This window comes from Peromyscus eremicus, chromosome 1 (genome assembly GCF_949786415.1).
Source record: "Peromyscus eremicus chromosome 1, PerEre_H2_v1, whole genome shotgun sequence".
In the NCBI taxonomy this organism is placed as follows: Eukaryota; Metazoa; Chordata; class Mammalia; order Rodentia; family Cricetidae; genus Peromyscus; species Peromyscus eremicus.
In genome coordinates, this window is record NC_081416.1 from 54686510 (window position 1) to 54701914 (window position 15405).

Genomic DNA, 15405 nt, shown 5'->3' on the forward strand with positions numbered 1-15405 from the left:
GGTGACCTAAGGGAGTGAGTCTAGAGGGTGGGCTGGGGGGGGAGGGTGGTAGACTGACTGGGCCTTCACACCCCCTTTGAACAGTGTTCACCTTGTGCTTCCCGTTCGTCTTCCTCCTGGGCCTCCTGCCCCAGGTCAACACCTGCCTCATGTACCTCCTGGAGCAGATAGACATGCACGGCTTTGGAGGCACAGGTATTGTGCCCACAGGTGGCTTAGGGGCCAGGAGGGTCCACCCACAGATTGGGTCGACAGCTGGAGTTCTTCTAGAGCCTTCCCTGCATCCATATCGTGGCTGCAAGGGCCCTGTGCTTCCTTTCCTCTTTTTCCCTCTCCTCCTCTTTCGTCTCCCTTCCCCAGGCAAGTGGGTTCAGCCCGGAACACTAGAAACTCTGAGAGCCTCTTGGAGGAGGGTGGTGTCCTGGGAGGTCTTGTGGGAATTGAGGAGCAGTGGGACAGGGTGAGTTGGAGATGCCCAGAGGCCAGAGCTGGGCTTTACCTACTTCTCCCTGCTCCCAGCCGCCACCAGCCCACTCACTGCGGTCTTCAGCCTCACCCGAAGCCTGCTGGCTGCTGCCCTGCTCTACGGCTTCTGCCTTGGGGCCATTAAGGTAGTGCTGGCCTGTGGGACCTGGGCTTGCTGAGTCTTGTGGGTTTGTTGGGACAGGGCTGTGAATTGAGTTCAGCAGTGGCTTCTCACTGGGACACCCAGTGTCTCTTCCAGTACTTATCTTCCCCACCCCTGACCAGCATGGGTTCTTTCCTTTAGACACCTTGGCCGGAGCAGCACGTCCCTGTCCTCTTCTCAGTCTTCTGTGGCCTCCTGGTGGCATTGTCCTACCATCTAAGCCGGCAGAGCAGTGACCCCACTGTGCTCTGGTGGGTGCTGCATGTGCCTGTCTATGTGCATACATGTGTACTCTTGAGTGTGTGTGTGTGCGCGCGCGCGTGTGCGTGCATGCCTGGAACTTGGGTGGTCAGTGCATGTGCCTGGGACTGACAGAATCTGTGTAAGGAAGGGACAGTAGCGCTTGCCTTGGTCTCTGACTCTTCTTCCCTCCAGGTCTCTAGTCCGGAGTAAGCTCTTCCCTGAGCTGGAGGAGCGGAGCCTAGAGACAGCCCGGGCAGAGCCCCCAGACCCGCTGCCAGAGAAGATGCGCCAGTCGGTGGTGAGGGATGGGAAGTGACGAGGGTGCAGGAGTATGGGCCTGGCCGGTCTGGGCCTGGGAGGGGCATGTGACCCCATGCAGCAGGCAGTCACGCTGTGTCTCCTGGCTCTGCAGCGTGAGGTCCTGCACTCCGACTTGGTGATGTGTGTGGTGATCGCCGTGCTCACCTTTGCCGTCAGTGCCAGCACCGTCTTCATTGCCCTGAAGGTTTGTGTGCTAAAAGTCACCCCCCTCTTGGTTCTGAGAAGAGCCTGCTGGGCCTGAGTCGATCTTCTGTCCTCTCCCTCCTGCAGTCGGTGCTGGGCTTCGTGTTGTATGCACTGGCAGGAGCCGTGGGCTTCTTCACACACTACCTGCTGCCGCAGCTCCGCAAACAGCTACCCTGGTTCTGCCTCTCACAGCCTGTGCTGAAGCCGCTGGAGTACAGCCAGTATGAAGTGCGGGGTGAGTGCCGCCTGCTCCCTTCTCCCCGGGTGCCCAGGCTGGGCAGAGTCTGGTCGGAGAACATTGTGATGACAAGTGTGATCCTCTGGGCTGAGGGTGGCAGCAGAGGGCACCTGCTGCCCACCCTGCCCTCTGCGCCTACTCCTTTCCCTGTCCTGGTGTGGTTTCTGCTGTACTCTTAACCCATGCACCGCCCTTGTCCTGCCTCCCTGCTGTCGCTAACAGCAGAGGAATTCCAATCCTGAATTGCCACCTGTGGGTCACAGCCATTTAGGGCCTGTTGTGGCAGTATTTTCTAAAAAAAAATCTTCCAGGCTATATTTTAAAATATTCTACATGGTCCATGCCTTTAATCCTAGCACTCAGGAGGCAAAAGCAGGTGGATCTCTGTGAGCTTGAGGTCAGCCTGGTCTACAGAGCGAGTTCCAGGCCAACTGGGCTTCATAGTGAGATCCTGTCTCAGAACAAACAAAAAGCTCCTCTAGCCTCTAAACATCTTGGTTGGTGGGGCTGGAGAGATGGCTCAGCAGTTAGAGCACTGACTGCTCTTTCAGAGGACTTGGGTTTGATTCCTAGCACCCAGGTGTTGGCTCACAATCTGCTGTTACTCCTGTTCCAGGAGGTCTGATGACCTCTCTGGCCTCCAAAGGCACTGCATACACATGATGCACAGATATTCATGCAGGCAAAACACTCATACATGTGCACTTTTATCTATCTATCTATCTATCTATCTATCTATCTATCTATCTATCTATCTATCTATCTATCTGTAGCTGGAGAGTTTTCTCTCTGGGTCCTGCCAAGACCCGGCAGTCCAACAGCCCACTTATAAAATAAACACACAGACGCTTATATTATTTAAACTATTTGGCCTAATGGCTCAGGCTTCCAGCTATCTAGTTCTTACATCTTAAATTAATCCATTTCTATAAATCTATACCTTGCCATGTGGCTCGTGGCTTACTGGCATCCTCACATGCTTCTTGTCATGGCGGCGGCTGGCAGTGTCTCCCTCTGCCTTCCAGTTCTCTCAATTCTCTTCTCTGTTAGTCCCACCTATACTTCCTGCCTGGCCACTGGCCAATCAGTGTTTTATTTATTGACCATTCAGAGCAACACATTTGACATATAGACCATCCCACAGCATCTGTCTGTCTATTTTGTTTTTCAAGACCGAGTTTCATCCTGTAGTTTTGGTCCTTGTCCTGGATCTTGCTCTATGGACCAGGCTGTCCTCAAACTCACAGAGATCCGCCTGCCTCTGCCTCCCGAGTGCACCACCACCCGGCGATACAAAGATCACATTACATACTGTTTTATTAACAGAATTGTGTGTGTGTGTGTGTGTGTGTGTGTGTGTGTGTGCACTGCACACATGTGGAGGTCAGAGAACAACCTCCAGGGGTTGGTTCTCTCTACCATGTGCTCCTGGGACTCGAACTCATCAGGTTCGGGGGCTGACTATTTTGCCACCCCTTGTTTTTCTTTTTGAATAGTTTTTTGAACAGTTTTTTATTTTTTGAGATTATACATCATTTTCACTCTTCCCTCTCTTCCTTCCAGCCCCTCCCTTGTGCCCATCCATCCTCCTGCTCGCTCTGAAATTCATGGCCCTGTTTTCTCTCATTGTTGTTACCCACTCAGACTGCTCAGTCCATATTTGTTATCTGTATGTGGTGCTTGTTTTCCTCAAACAGTGGCACTTTTGCCTGGGCCAGCATCCCCATCTGTCTTCCTCTCATTAGTTAAACCAAGAGCTTGCCCCTCAGAAGGGCCTGCAGCTTGGGGTCCTCTGACCCCTCAGCCTATTCTACATAACTTTTGCCTATCTCTGGTGGGTCTCTAAGAGGTTTTTTTTGTTTGTTTGTTTTGTTTTGTTTTGTTTTTATCAGGTTTGTTTCCATGGACCGTAAAAACAGAACAAAGTCCCCCCATCCCCACTCCCAAGCCCGTGACATGCTAAGTGGCATGTGGAGCCCATGTCCTGCTGGGCTCTTCGTCCTCATTCAGAGCTGTCAACAGTCTTCCCTCCTCACTAGCCAAAGTCTCCAGGAGCCCAGGACAGCGCAGCCCAGCACAGCGTCTTCAGGGTGCTTTCTGGCCCTGTGGTGGATAGTCCTCTGGCTTCCTCCACATGGGCCATGTGGAGGGCCAAGTGTCAGCCAACCACCCTGCCTTTCCGTTGCAGGTGCTGCCCAGGTGATGTGGTTTGAGAAGCTCTATGCTGGCCTGCAGTGTGTTGAGAAGTACCTCATCTACCCTGCTGTGGTTCTCAACGCTCTCACAGTGGATGCCCACACGGTTGTCAGCCATCCAGACAAATTCTGCCTCTAGTGAGGACCACTCACTCCCCTCTCTGCCATTCTCTGTCTACATCCTCATTGATTCCCACTGAGGAATGGGTAGTACCTAAGCAAGGCAAAGTAGGATTGCAGCTCTTAGTGAGCTGTCATTTGAAGCAACTGTGTCCCCATCACTTCATTCAGAGGTACTGAACCTAAGAATCGTTGACACAGGAAAAAGGGGGGTACTCTTCTAGTCGACAGCAGGTGCCTAGGGTTGCATTCAGACCTATTGGTGAGAGATGTGTGTCTGTGCCCACTCCTCCCTAAGGCCCTGCCATGTCTGAATGCCTGCCCCACCCACAGCTGCCGGGCATTGCTGATGACTGTGGCTGGGCTGAAGCTGCTCCGCTCAGCCTTCTGTTGCCCACCCCAGCAGTACCTGACCTTGGCCTTCACCGTCCTGCTCTTCCACTTCGACTACCCTCGGCTCTCACAGGGCTTTCTGCTCGACTACTTCCTCATGTCCCTGCTCTGCAGCAAGGTAAGCTGCTGGCTTTGACTCCGACTCCAGGTTGACCAGCATATAGAGCAGAACTGTTGCGTCAGAGGGGGAAAGAATGTGTGCTGGATCTGCAGCCTGTCCCCTGCCGTCTTGTATGGCTTCGGTTGTGGGTCTTTGCAGTGGTCTGAGGAAGGGATTCCTCCACCTCGCCCTGCAGAGAGCAGGTTGAGGCTTAAGGGGGAACCTGCATCCTGCCCTCCTGGGATTTGATGGCCAGTCTGACCTCACAACCAGCTTCCTCAGGATCAGCAATGTCAAGACCTGACCTTGTCGCCTGGATGTTGTAAAGCCTCTGACCTCTGCCCCTTTACCAGCCCCCACCGGAACCCAGTTCAGAGCTGAGAGTATAGATCCTAGGGCCTGCATGTATAGCTATTCGCTTGGGCCATGGGATCCCCCAGTCAGGCTTGGAGGTCATGTTGATCAAAGGACCGTTCTCCACATCATCATGAAGGCCTACCATCTGTCATGGTCCTGGGACTCACAATTGGACCCTAATTATTTTTCTTAGTTTGATTTTTGTTTGTTGGCAAGCTTCCGTATTAGGTCGTCTTCTACTTTTATTTATTTATTTGTTTGTTTGTTTGCTTGAATTTGAATTCAGGGATTTGGTTGTGCTGGGCAAATGTTCTACTACTGAGCTGTTCGATTAGCCCTCTTTGGACTCTTGAGATAGAGTCTTACTACGTTACATAGGCTCACCTGAACTCACTCTACAGCCCAGGCTGCCCTGAAACTTGTGATCCTTTTAAATATCTGGAACTATTAGAAACCGGCCCACCAGGCTTGCCCTAGACCCTTCTGAGGGTAGGGCCTAGGGTCATCTCTTGAAATTCTCATTAGTAACTGAGCTACATGTCCTGAGAAAGTCATTTCCCTCCTCTGCCTTTATCTGAACTGGACCTTCCCCATCTGTGAACCAGGAGAGCAATAGGAAGCTCCCACTGCCCTCATGGGAACTGACTAGCTAATGTTCTTTAGAGCCAGGTAGAAGTTCCCATGATTTCAGGTGTTGCCAGCCAAGTCCAGAAAGAAAGGGCTGGGAGAAGTCTTGACGTCCATCCCATGGGACTGGTGTCTGGAGGTTTGGCAGATCTTACCACCATGTGTGACCATGTCTGTGTTCTGTCACCTCCGCCTTGATGACCTGCAGCTGTGGGACCTGCTGTACAAGCTGCGTTTTGTGCTGACCTACATTGCACCCTGGCAGATCACCTGGGGCTCAGCCTTCCATGCCTTCGCCCAGCCCTTCGCTGTACCACGTATCCAGCTTCTAGCTGTCCTTTGGGGGTGGGGTTGCAGAGGGAGGAGCGGGAGGCAGAAGGTCCCATGTGCCTGTCACCTCCTTGACTTGTGCCCAGACTCGGCCATGCTGTTCCTCCAGGCCCTGCTCTCAGGGCTCTTCTCCACACCACTCAACCCCCTGCTGGGAAGTGCCGTCTTCATCATGTCCTACGCAAGGCCCCTCAAGTTCTGGGAGAGGGACTACAAGTAAGTCTCATGAGAGAGAGGATTTGGTGACCAGCAAGATGAGGCCCTGGAGTCCTGGCCAGAAAGCACCCAGAAAGGGGTTCTGATACCCACAGCAAGGGTGTGGGTGCTTGGCCTCAGTGGGGATACTTGAGGTTGTGAGTCTGGTAAAGGCCAAACGTGTACCAGGCCAAAGCCTCAGTGGAGGCTGCCTGGCCTTAGAACCCATTCCTCTCCAGGTCTCCCTCTCCTTGTGGTCCTGTGTGAGCCCCTTTATGTCCGTGAGACTTGGCCTCCTTATCTGACAGCTACAGTGACAGTTACAGGTGGCATCTGCTCATAGCTCAGGGATGTGGGTTTAGAGAGGACCAGGATGGCACCTGGGCAGAGAACACGCTGATGGGCTGCCTGGCCCTGGCTGATACATTGTTGCTCTCTGAACAGCACTAAACGTGTGGATCATTCCAACACCCGCCTAGTGACACAGCTGGACCGGAACCCAGGTGGGTAGCCACTTGTCCAGGAGCTTACAGGCAGGTAAGGTGTCCCCTGGAGGGTGCCCTCTTTCCTGACACCTTTGCCTGTGTGTGTTTGTTTATGTCCCAGGAGCTGATGACAACAACCTCAACTCCATCTTCTATGAGCACTTGACGCGCTCGCTGCAGCACACCCTATGTGGGGACTTGGTGCTGGGCCGCTGGGGCAACTATGCCCCTGGTGACTGCTTTGTCCTGGCCTCCGACTACCTCAACGCGCTGGTGCACCTCATCGAGGTTGGAAATGGCCTCGTCACCTTCCAGCTGCGTGGCCTTGAGTTCAGGGGTGAGCCACGCAGCTGAGCTGGGGGGTGAGGAGCAGAGTAAGCAGAGCCTGAGCTGGGACACAACATTTCATATCGTGTTGAGACTCGATCCTAGTCAAGCCCTTGGTAATCTCAGGCAAGGCTCTCTTCTTCCCTGAGCCTGGGTTTTCTACCCTGGCCGCTCACTCTCCAGTGACACCCGCCACAGGCACACACCACCTCTGTCCTCACAGGGAGTCCAGGGATGAAAGCTGAGACCCTGGGCCCTGATGCCAGCTTCCGGCCCGCTCTGGGTCTTAACTGGGTGCCTGACAAGCACCTGCCAGCATTGCGGGTAGCTGGTTCCTTGTTCTCAGGAGCTCATACGTGCTATATGCCAGCTGGAGACAAGTCTCTCAGGCAGTGAGAGACGCTCCATGCACAGCACACGAGCACCAGGACCTTGAGAAAGGCACTTTGTAGATTTTGATCTTTGCCTCATGACATGGGGGAACTGAGCCCATTTCTCTCTGTCAGTTGAAATTGTGAGGAGAAAGGGTCTCTTTGTTAACCCATTCTTTTAGTAACCTTTACTCAATGTCTTAGGGTGGAAGCTGAGTAGCAGTGGGTCTAGTGACGTGCCGGGCAGTAGGGATTACCTGGTGGCCCTGACTGGGCCACCCTGTCCCACAGGCACATATTGCCAGCAGCGGGAGGTGGAGGCCATCACCGAGGGTGTGGAGGAAGATGAAGGCTGCTGCTGCTGTGAGCCGGGCCACCTGCCACGAGTCCTGTCCTTCAACGCTGCCTTTGGGCAGCGCTGGCTGGCCTGGGAGGTGACAGCCAGCAAGTACGTGCTGGAAGGCTACAGCATCAGCGACAACAACGCTGCCTCCATGCTGCAGGTGTTCGACCTCCGCAAGATCCTCATCACCTACTATGTCAAGGTATGGCGGGTGCCTGCTCCCCGGGAGTGACTCCTAGTGAGTTCACCCACTGAGAGCATGCTGAGTGCTGCCTGTCATCCTCGGGAATGTCGGGAGCCTGTTTTGGTCAAGAGAAACAGAGGACGCAGTTTAAGCGTTCTTCACAGTGCTACATCAGACAGCAGGCGACAGAGGCCTGGTGAACAGGTACCCAGAGTAGGAGCTCCCTGGTGCCTTTCTTCCAGAAGGCCTGTTTCAGGCCCTGAGTGTGGAGGGTGGGTAGGCAGCACAGTCGTGGGTCCCCTCCCAGGTTGGTGGGTCCCGCTGTGGTGGTGGGCTGAGGTGTGTCTTCAGGGCCACAGCTGGGGCTACGAGTGTGGTAGAAGGTGTGCCTAGCGTGCCTGAGGCCCTAGACTCAATTCATAGTACCCAAACCAAAACCATAAAAGCCACCAGCCTTCCCGTCTCACAGTGATGGTGCTTGCTGACAGGCGTCATGAGGTAGCCCCAGGAGCCCAGCAGTCCTGCACATTGCAGGTGGGCTCTGTGCCAGGCATCTCACCTGAGCTGGATAGACTCCACACACACATGGAGAAGCCTCTGGTGTCCCTTCATAGACGCTGGCTCCTGCTGTAATTCAAGCATTTGATTGGTGGAGGCAAGAAGGTTAGGGTTCAAGGCCAGTCTGGACTATGTGAAAGACTCTCAAAAAAGTCCTGTGAAAGCTGGGTGTATTGGCGTGACCTATAACCCCAGATCTGAGGAGGCAGACAGAGAAGGAGCTCTGGGGCTTGCTGGCCAAGAAGTTCAGTCAAATTGGTAAGCTCCAGGTTCAGTGAGACACCTTGACTCAAAAATAAGGTAGAGAGCAATTGAGGAAGGTAATTGATGTCGTTTCTGGTCTCCACATGCACATGTAGACAAATGGTTTGCAGGGGTGAAATAATTGGTTGGGACTTTGGCATTAGAATGTGACAGAGCCAGGTTCTAGGCTCAGGCCCGGCATCTCAGTCACTAGGTTTACTGCCTTAGCCAGGGGGGCTCTAAGTCAGGCCGGAGGGTCTGAGACCTGTTAGAGTGCCGAGACGGAGCACTGGGCAGGGAATTGTCGGGCTTCAGGAACCTAGAACAGTGCCTCCTTTGTCCTATCTCAGTTCACCCCTTGGGAAGTGGGGCTTGCAGGCTTTGGGGATGAACGGAACAAGAAGGTTTTGTGGCACTCAGAAGAGGGGCACTTTGCAAGTGTCTTACTGTTCTATTGCTGTGAAGAGACACCATGACCAAGGCAATTTATAAAAGCATCTGATCAAGGGCCTGCTTAGTTTCAGAGGGTGAGTCTACATCATCATGCAGGGAGCACGGTAGGAGGCAGGCTTGCAGTGGCTGAGAGCTTCTGTCTTAGCCACATGACACACCCTGTGACACACAGCCCTGTGACACACCTCCTCCACAAGGCCACACCTCCTAATCCTTCCTAAATAGTCCACCAACTGAGAGCCAAACATTCAAATAGATAAGCCTCTGCTGGCCATTCTCATTCAAACCACCACAGACTGTGATGGGTTGGTGGTCACAGTTCAGATCCTACATGCTCTTAAGACCTGCCCTGAAACTGTGGTGACCTGCTGGGGCTAGATGAGCCTTCCTCATGAGGTTCCCTTTAAGGCAGACTCATACAACCCAAGTCTGTCCCTCTACCCCAGGCCCTGTGGACATCCTTCAGTGTCATGTGTTGGAAAACCTGAGAAACCGTAATTCCTGCTGTTCCTTCTGTCCTCCCAACCACTCCTAGGGAAGAGTTGGTAAGGCTCTGCCCACTCTCCACTTTACCAAGAAGCAGGCCAGAAGTAATCCAGAGGTTCATTTCTTTTTCTTTTTTCTTTTCTGGTGTTTTGACATGGTTTCTCTGTGTAGTTTTGGTGCCTGTCTTGGATCTCGCTCTGTAGACCAGGCTGGCCTGGAACTCACAGAGGTCTGCCTGGCTCTGCCTCAGAGTACTGGGATTAAAGGTGTGTGCCACCACCGCCTGGCCAAAGGTTCATTTCTAACCCCAGATCACTCCGCTGTCAAGGTCCTGTCTGCCTTCCTAAGCTCTGAAGAGGAGAGCCTCTGTCAGGCCACCCCATGCTCCCCACGAGTCTTGTCAGACCTGTATGTGCCCTAGACTGCTGTGCACCAGGCACTAGTCAGGCTTAGGCTGGCAGACGGAAACGTGTTTGTCTTTGGCTAGCTTTACTGTCCCCTGAAGATGCAGTTTGCCTTAGCCTCGGTACCTGAGCAGCTGGGCGGAAGCAGCTTGGAGACGTGACAAAGGCATGTAGGAGTAAAGCTTGGGAGGACAAGGCAGGGCTTAGGGAGTGGCAGCTGTGCTAGGAGCCCAGGCCACGGCACTGCTTGGACCTTCTGGATGGGCCAGACCAGACTCTGCCTTCCCATGCAGCTTTGGCTGTGCTACGGTATTTCTGCTCATGTCTTGCCCTTCCTGTGGGCATCGCTTAGTAGTGGGTAACAAATAAAATACAGTCTCTGGGCACAGAGCCACCAGCTACCTGAGCCACCTGCAGCCAAGCCTCATCCTCAAGGTCTTAGGTTTTGCATGTTAGGTTGCATTCTTTGGTGGACCTTGGGAAAGATGGCTCCTGTGTGATGGCCCCATCACAGCTGAAGAGTCAGCTTTCAGACCTCATATAGGCAGTGGGCCAAGTGCAGGAAGGCACCAGGGTCCTGAGGCCCATGCATGGTCAGTGAAATGTACCCAGGCAGCATTTTGAGTACAACCAGCTACAGAGAATGTTCTAGACAGGAGCTCTTACTAGGAAGTCTTGGACTTTGGTGTCATCTTGAGAATCACTCAGAAGGCATGTCATAGAACACAATGAACTTCATTAACACGTGCCAGGCCAGCTCCTCCCTGACCCAGAAGCAATGCTTTTGGGTTTTTCTCAGGGGCTCTGGTGGTACCTGGACTTTAGCAATGCTCTCTAGGCAGGAAGGTCAATGTGGAGGCCAAAGCTCACTCATTCAACTCCTTTCCCTTCCTTTAGTAAGATAGAAGTCAGCAGCCAGTCTTCACCAGACCTCTTTCTCATCAACTTGTGCCAAAGCCACATCTGTGCAGGGATCCGATGGCCACACACAGCCTGACTCCGTGCTCTCCACCTGGGGAGCTGTTCGAGTTCAGTTCCTCCTAGCTTGTACCCTGGCCGTTTTGCCCAGGCTCAGCCTCCCAGTGTCCCACACAGTTGCCCTGCTTGGTTGCCTGCTGTCTGAGCGGCTCCTGTCCATGGCGGCTACACCCTGGGCTTTAGTGAACCTTGGGCGCGGTTCCCCACCACTTACCCAGGCAGAGGGCCAACCCCATCAGCTACAGCTCAGGGTGGCACATGGAGTCCCCGTAACCTTGCTGTTCGCCAGCTGTCCCAGCTTTACCAGCTACCTCCTTCCCCAAAGCTGCTCTCCACTCGCCCGGCCAACAAGGTGTCTTAAGAATAGCCAGACACGCCGGGCGGTGGTGGCGCACGCCTTTAATTCCAGCACTCGGGAGGCAGAGCCAGGCGGATCTCTGTGAGTTCGAGGCCAGCCTGGGCTACCAAGTGAGTCCCAGGAAAGGCGCAAAGCTACACAGAGAAACCCTGTCTCGGAAAACCAAAAAAAAAAAAAGAATAGCCAGACACTCTGAACTTAGGTACAGAGTGTGTGCCTCTGGCTTTCTCAGAGAAAGTCTTATGTCTGTCATAGTAATTTGCCTAAAGGGACCCATGCCCCAGGTCATGTAGGTTCCCTGGGCTGTAGGCAACACTTCCAGCCTCTGACCTTCCTGGCCCTGAGATCTAGATGTTGCACAGTGTCTTCACATTCCAGCCCAGTTTCCCTCTTAGGTGACATTGGGCAAGACTGTCATCTATGTGAGCCTCCATTCCCCTAGGAATGGCAAGAAGAGGACAGTGAGCAGGTCTGCCTACAGTGCGGGAGGGAGCACTCTGTGAGTGGTGCTTCCTGCTGGTTCTTACTCATCCCAGGAGAGGAGTGATGTGCCTGCTTAGCTTCAGAGAGCTGAGCTGAGCTGCAGAGCTGCATCATAGGAAGCATTGTAGCTCAAGGCTGGGGTGATTTCTCCCCAGTGCAGGGGTTTTGGGGTCGAGTTGTACCCCTGACATCTGCCCCTCCTCTCCCAGAGCATCATCTACTATGTGAGCCGCTCTCCAAAGCTGGAGACCTGGCTGAACCATGAGGGCATCACGGCTGCCTTACGGCCTGTGCGAGCCCTTGGCTACGCTGATTCAGACCCTACCTTCTCACTGAGTGTTGATGAGGACTATGACCTTCGCCTGTCTGGCCTCTCGCTGCCGTCCTTCTGCGCTGTTCACCTTGAATGGATCCAGTACTGTGCCTCTCGGCGCAGCCAGGTCAGGCTCTACCATTCCCTGAGATCTACCTCTCCCCTGAGTCTAAGGACTTGGGGTTCCTGGTCACTCCCTTCACACCGAGTGTCAGTCAGTCTAGACTCCAGCCTCAACCCCAAGTTTTCAGTCCCACACTGAGCTGTACTCATCCTGGGGTCTTTGTGCCATAGCCCGTGGACCAGGATTGGAATTCACCATTGGTCACACTATGCTTTGGCCTATGTGTGCTGGGTCGCCGAGCCCTGGGGACAGCCTCACACAGCATGTCTGCCAGGTGAGTGCCCACAGCCAGCTGGGCCTGCTGCTCTCCCTCTGCCCTTCCCTGAAGAGCTCTAAATTCCTGTTGGATGGGCGTGCCTCTTGTCTCACATGGACAAGACTCTGACCGGTCCTGGCCTCGCTTGCTCTTCACTGCTCTGTGAGGGAGAGATTGGCTTCCTTGGCAAGGTGGGAACAGTCCCTCCTGGCTCTCCCTGTTGCTAATGTCCTCTCCCCACCAGCCTAGAACCCTTCCTCTACGGCCTGCACGCCCTGTTCAAGGGGGACTTTCGGATCACCTCCCCGCGTGACGAGTGGGTCTTCGCTGATATGGACCTGCTTCACCGAGTGGTGGCACCTGGGGTTCGCATGGCCCTCAAGCTTCACCAGGTAGGGAGGAGTGTGCCCAGGCAGAGTGGGCAGGTGAGAGATGAAGCCTTTCCCTAAGCCAGCAGTTCCTGACTCGTGTCCTGTCCTCCCTACCAGGATCATTTCACATCTCCTGATGAGTATGAGGAACCAGCAGCCCTATATGATGCCATTGCGGCCAATGAGGAGCGGCTGGTCATCTCACATGAGGGCGACCCTGCCTGGCGTAGTGCCATCCTTAGCAACACACCCTCCCTGCTGGCACTGCGTCACGTCATGGACGATGCTTCTGATGAGTACAAGATCATCATGCTCAACCGGCGCCATCTCAGCTTCCGAGTCATTAAGGTGGGGCAGATGGTCTTACTCCACCTTGCAGCCCAGGCCCTCCTTGATGTCACTGCCCTGACCTTTGGTGTGGCCCTCCACAGGTAAACCGAGAGTGTGTGCGTGGGCTATGGGCTGGGCAGCAGCAGGAGCTGGTGTTTCTGCGAAACCGCAACCCTGAGCGTGGCAGCATCCAGAATGCCAAGCAGGCACTCCGCAACATGATCAATTCCTCCTGTGACCAGCCGCTGGGCTACCCCATCTACGTGTCACCTCTTACCACATCTCTGGCTGGCAGCCACCCCCAACTGCGGGCGCTGTGGGGTGGCCCTGTCAGCCTGGGTGCCATTGCCCGATGGCTCCTGCGCAGCTGGGAGAGGTGAGCCTGGCTGCCACCTCTTACTGAGGGCCTGATGCTCTGGGATTCCAGGGTAGCAGGGGCACAGAGAGAGGAATGAAACAGCTCCCTCCAAGACCACAGAGATGAAGTTCTGGAGTCAGTGAGCTTGGACCCTGAGAGATGACCCTTTACCCAAAAAGAGCCCCGACCCCCTAAAGCTGACTTTAATGTTTAAGCAAAAGCCTTTGAAAACGAGGCAGCACAATTTCTTGAGAGACGAGAATCCTGAGACTCGGACGTTAGATGACTTTTCCTAGGGCTCAGGAGACTCTGGCCTCAGCCCTGGTCTCCCTTTCTCACGTCTCTGCTTTTCCACCCAGACTTCACAAGGGCTGTGGCGCCGGCTGCAATAGCGGTGGGAACGTGGATGACTCAGACTGTGGGGGCGGCGGCCTGACCTCCCTCAGCAGTAACCCCCCCTTGGCACACCCCACACCTGAAAACACCGCAGGTAAGCAAAGCTGGGCTGAGCCTGCGGGGAGACTGTAGCCCGGCTGATGCCTTTGCCTTATCTGTCTCCTACAGGCGGCAGTGAGCAGCCTCTCCCACCAGGTCCGAGCTGGGGGCCACGGCCTTCCCTTGGTGGCTCTGGTGATGGGCGGCCCCCTCCTCTGCTGCAGTGGCCTCCCCCTCGGCTTCCTGGACCACCCCCTGCCTCGCCTGCTCCCACTGAGGGTCCCCGGCCCTCAAGACCTACTGGCCCTAGTCTCCTCAGTTCTGAGGGACCCAGTGGGAAGTGGAGTCTAGGGGGTCGGAAGGGACTGGGAGGATCTGATGGGGAGCCATCCTCAGGGAGCCCCAAAGGAGGCACCCCCAAATCTCAGGTAAGGGACCTGTGGGAGGATGAGATCCCAGGAGGCTCAGGTCTGCTTGTCTGCTCACCTCTCTCCTTTCCACAGGCCCCTCTAGACCTCAGCCTCAGTCCTGATGTCAGTTCTGAGGCCTCACCTGCCAGAACAACCCAAGACATTCCTTGCTTGGACAGCAGTGCCCCTGAAAGTGGCACACCCACCGGCGCCCCAGGTGACTGGCCTGTCCCTGTTGAGGAGCGAGAGAGCCCAGCTGCCCAGCCCTTGCTGGAGCATCAGTACTGAGCAGCCTGACCTCTACTGGATCTCATCCCAGGACTCAGTAACTCGGACTCTGCTGGACCACAGAATTGACTGGCTTTGGCGACCGCACCCTGATCTCTGTCTACTTCAGGCAGAGTCGGAACTGAGTGACCAGACTCTCCCTGACCCACGGCCTGGATGCCCCAAATTGAGGCAGCAGGCCTCCTAGCCAGGCCTAAGAGCCAAACCCATGGGCTGGTCCCTCTTTGAGCCCATGGCCAGGACTGACCGTCCCTGGGCCTGCACTGCCTACAAGGCTGGTCTCTTTAGCCTGGACCTGGGCCCTGACATGTGGCAAGGGTGGTTTCCTTCGTTCTTTTTGTCATTTTTCTTTTTTTTTTTCCTCTGTGCTTCAGAGACACCAAATTAATAACACTATTTTTGATTTTGGTTGGCAGTTTCTTTAATGTGGGACTAGGTGAGGTTGCTAGAGGTGGCTGAGGTAGGGAGAATGAACAGAGAGGGTGAAGGGTGTGGGCTTACCCCCAAGTGGGGATCAGCTAGAGTGGACAGGCTCCCAGCCCTAGTGGCTCACATAGTCATCAACCTTGATCTTAACCAACACCTTACTCTGAACCTCAGCTCGTCCATGCTTAAAGAGGATCACACCTGCATAGAAAGGGTTGTTTTTGAGACAGGGTCTCACTGTGTACTGCCTATGTAGATCAGACTGGCCTCGAACTCCGATCCACCTGCCTCTGCCTCCAAAGTGCTGAGATTAATGGCGTCCATCACTACACCTGGCGTAAATGAGTTTTACAGACAAATGACAGCCTTTGTAGAAGATTTACTAAGGCCCGGCCCTTAAAGAGTGAAATAGTTTCTGGGCCTGAACACCTGCTGTCTGTTGAGCCACAGCTGGACACTAGGTGGCCTCTGGCACTCCGATTGGTCTG

General features: G+C 54.5%; 1 protein-coding gene across 1 annotated transcript in view; it reads left to right on the forward strand.

The window, feature by feature from the left end:
- Pcnx3 (pecanex 3) overlaps window positions 1–15356 on the forward strand; it is a 25843-nt gene extending 10487 nt beyond the window's left edge. The window contains exons 16-36 of the mRNA XM_059262667.1: window positions 85–195; window positions 520–611; window positions 770–879; window positions 1064–1169; window positions 1284–1376; window positions 1463–1613; window positions 3805–3949; window positions 4265–4442; window positions 5617–5725; window positions 5825–5954; window positions 6378–6436; window positions 6540–6755; window positions 7408–7661; window positions 11816–12046; window positions 12214–12317; window positions 12544–12691; window positions 12788–13018; window positions 13102–13376; window positions 13718–13848; window positions 13923–14221; window positions 14297–15356. Coding sequence (XP_059118650.1) covers window positions 85–195; window positions 520–611; window positions 770–879; window positions 1064–1169; window positions 1284–1376; window positions 1463–1613; window positions 3805–3949; window positions 4265–4442; window positions 5617–5725; window positions 5825–5954; window positions 6378–6436; window positions 6540–6755; window positions 7408–7661; window positions 11816–12046; window positions 12214–12317; window positions 12544–12691; window positions 12788–13018; window positions 13102–13376; window positions 13718–13848; window positions 13923–14221; window positions 14297–14491 — 3368 coding nt within the window. The 3' untranslated portion in view covers window positions 14492–15356. The remainder of the gene's footprint in view (window positions 1–84; window positions 196–519; window positions 612–769; window positions 880–1063; window positions 1170–1283; window positions 1377–1462; window positions 1614–3804; window positions 3950–4264; window positions 4443–5616; window positions 5726–5824; window positions 5955–6377; window positions 6437–6539; window positions 6756–7407; window positions 7662–11815; window positions 12047–12213; window positions 12318–12543; window positions 12692–12787; window positions 13019–13101; window positions 13377–13717; window positions 13849–13922; window positions 14222–14296) is intronic.
- The last annotated feature ends 49 nt before the right edge of the window (window positions 15357–15405 follow it).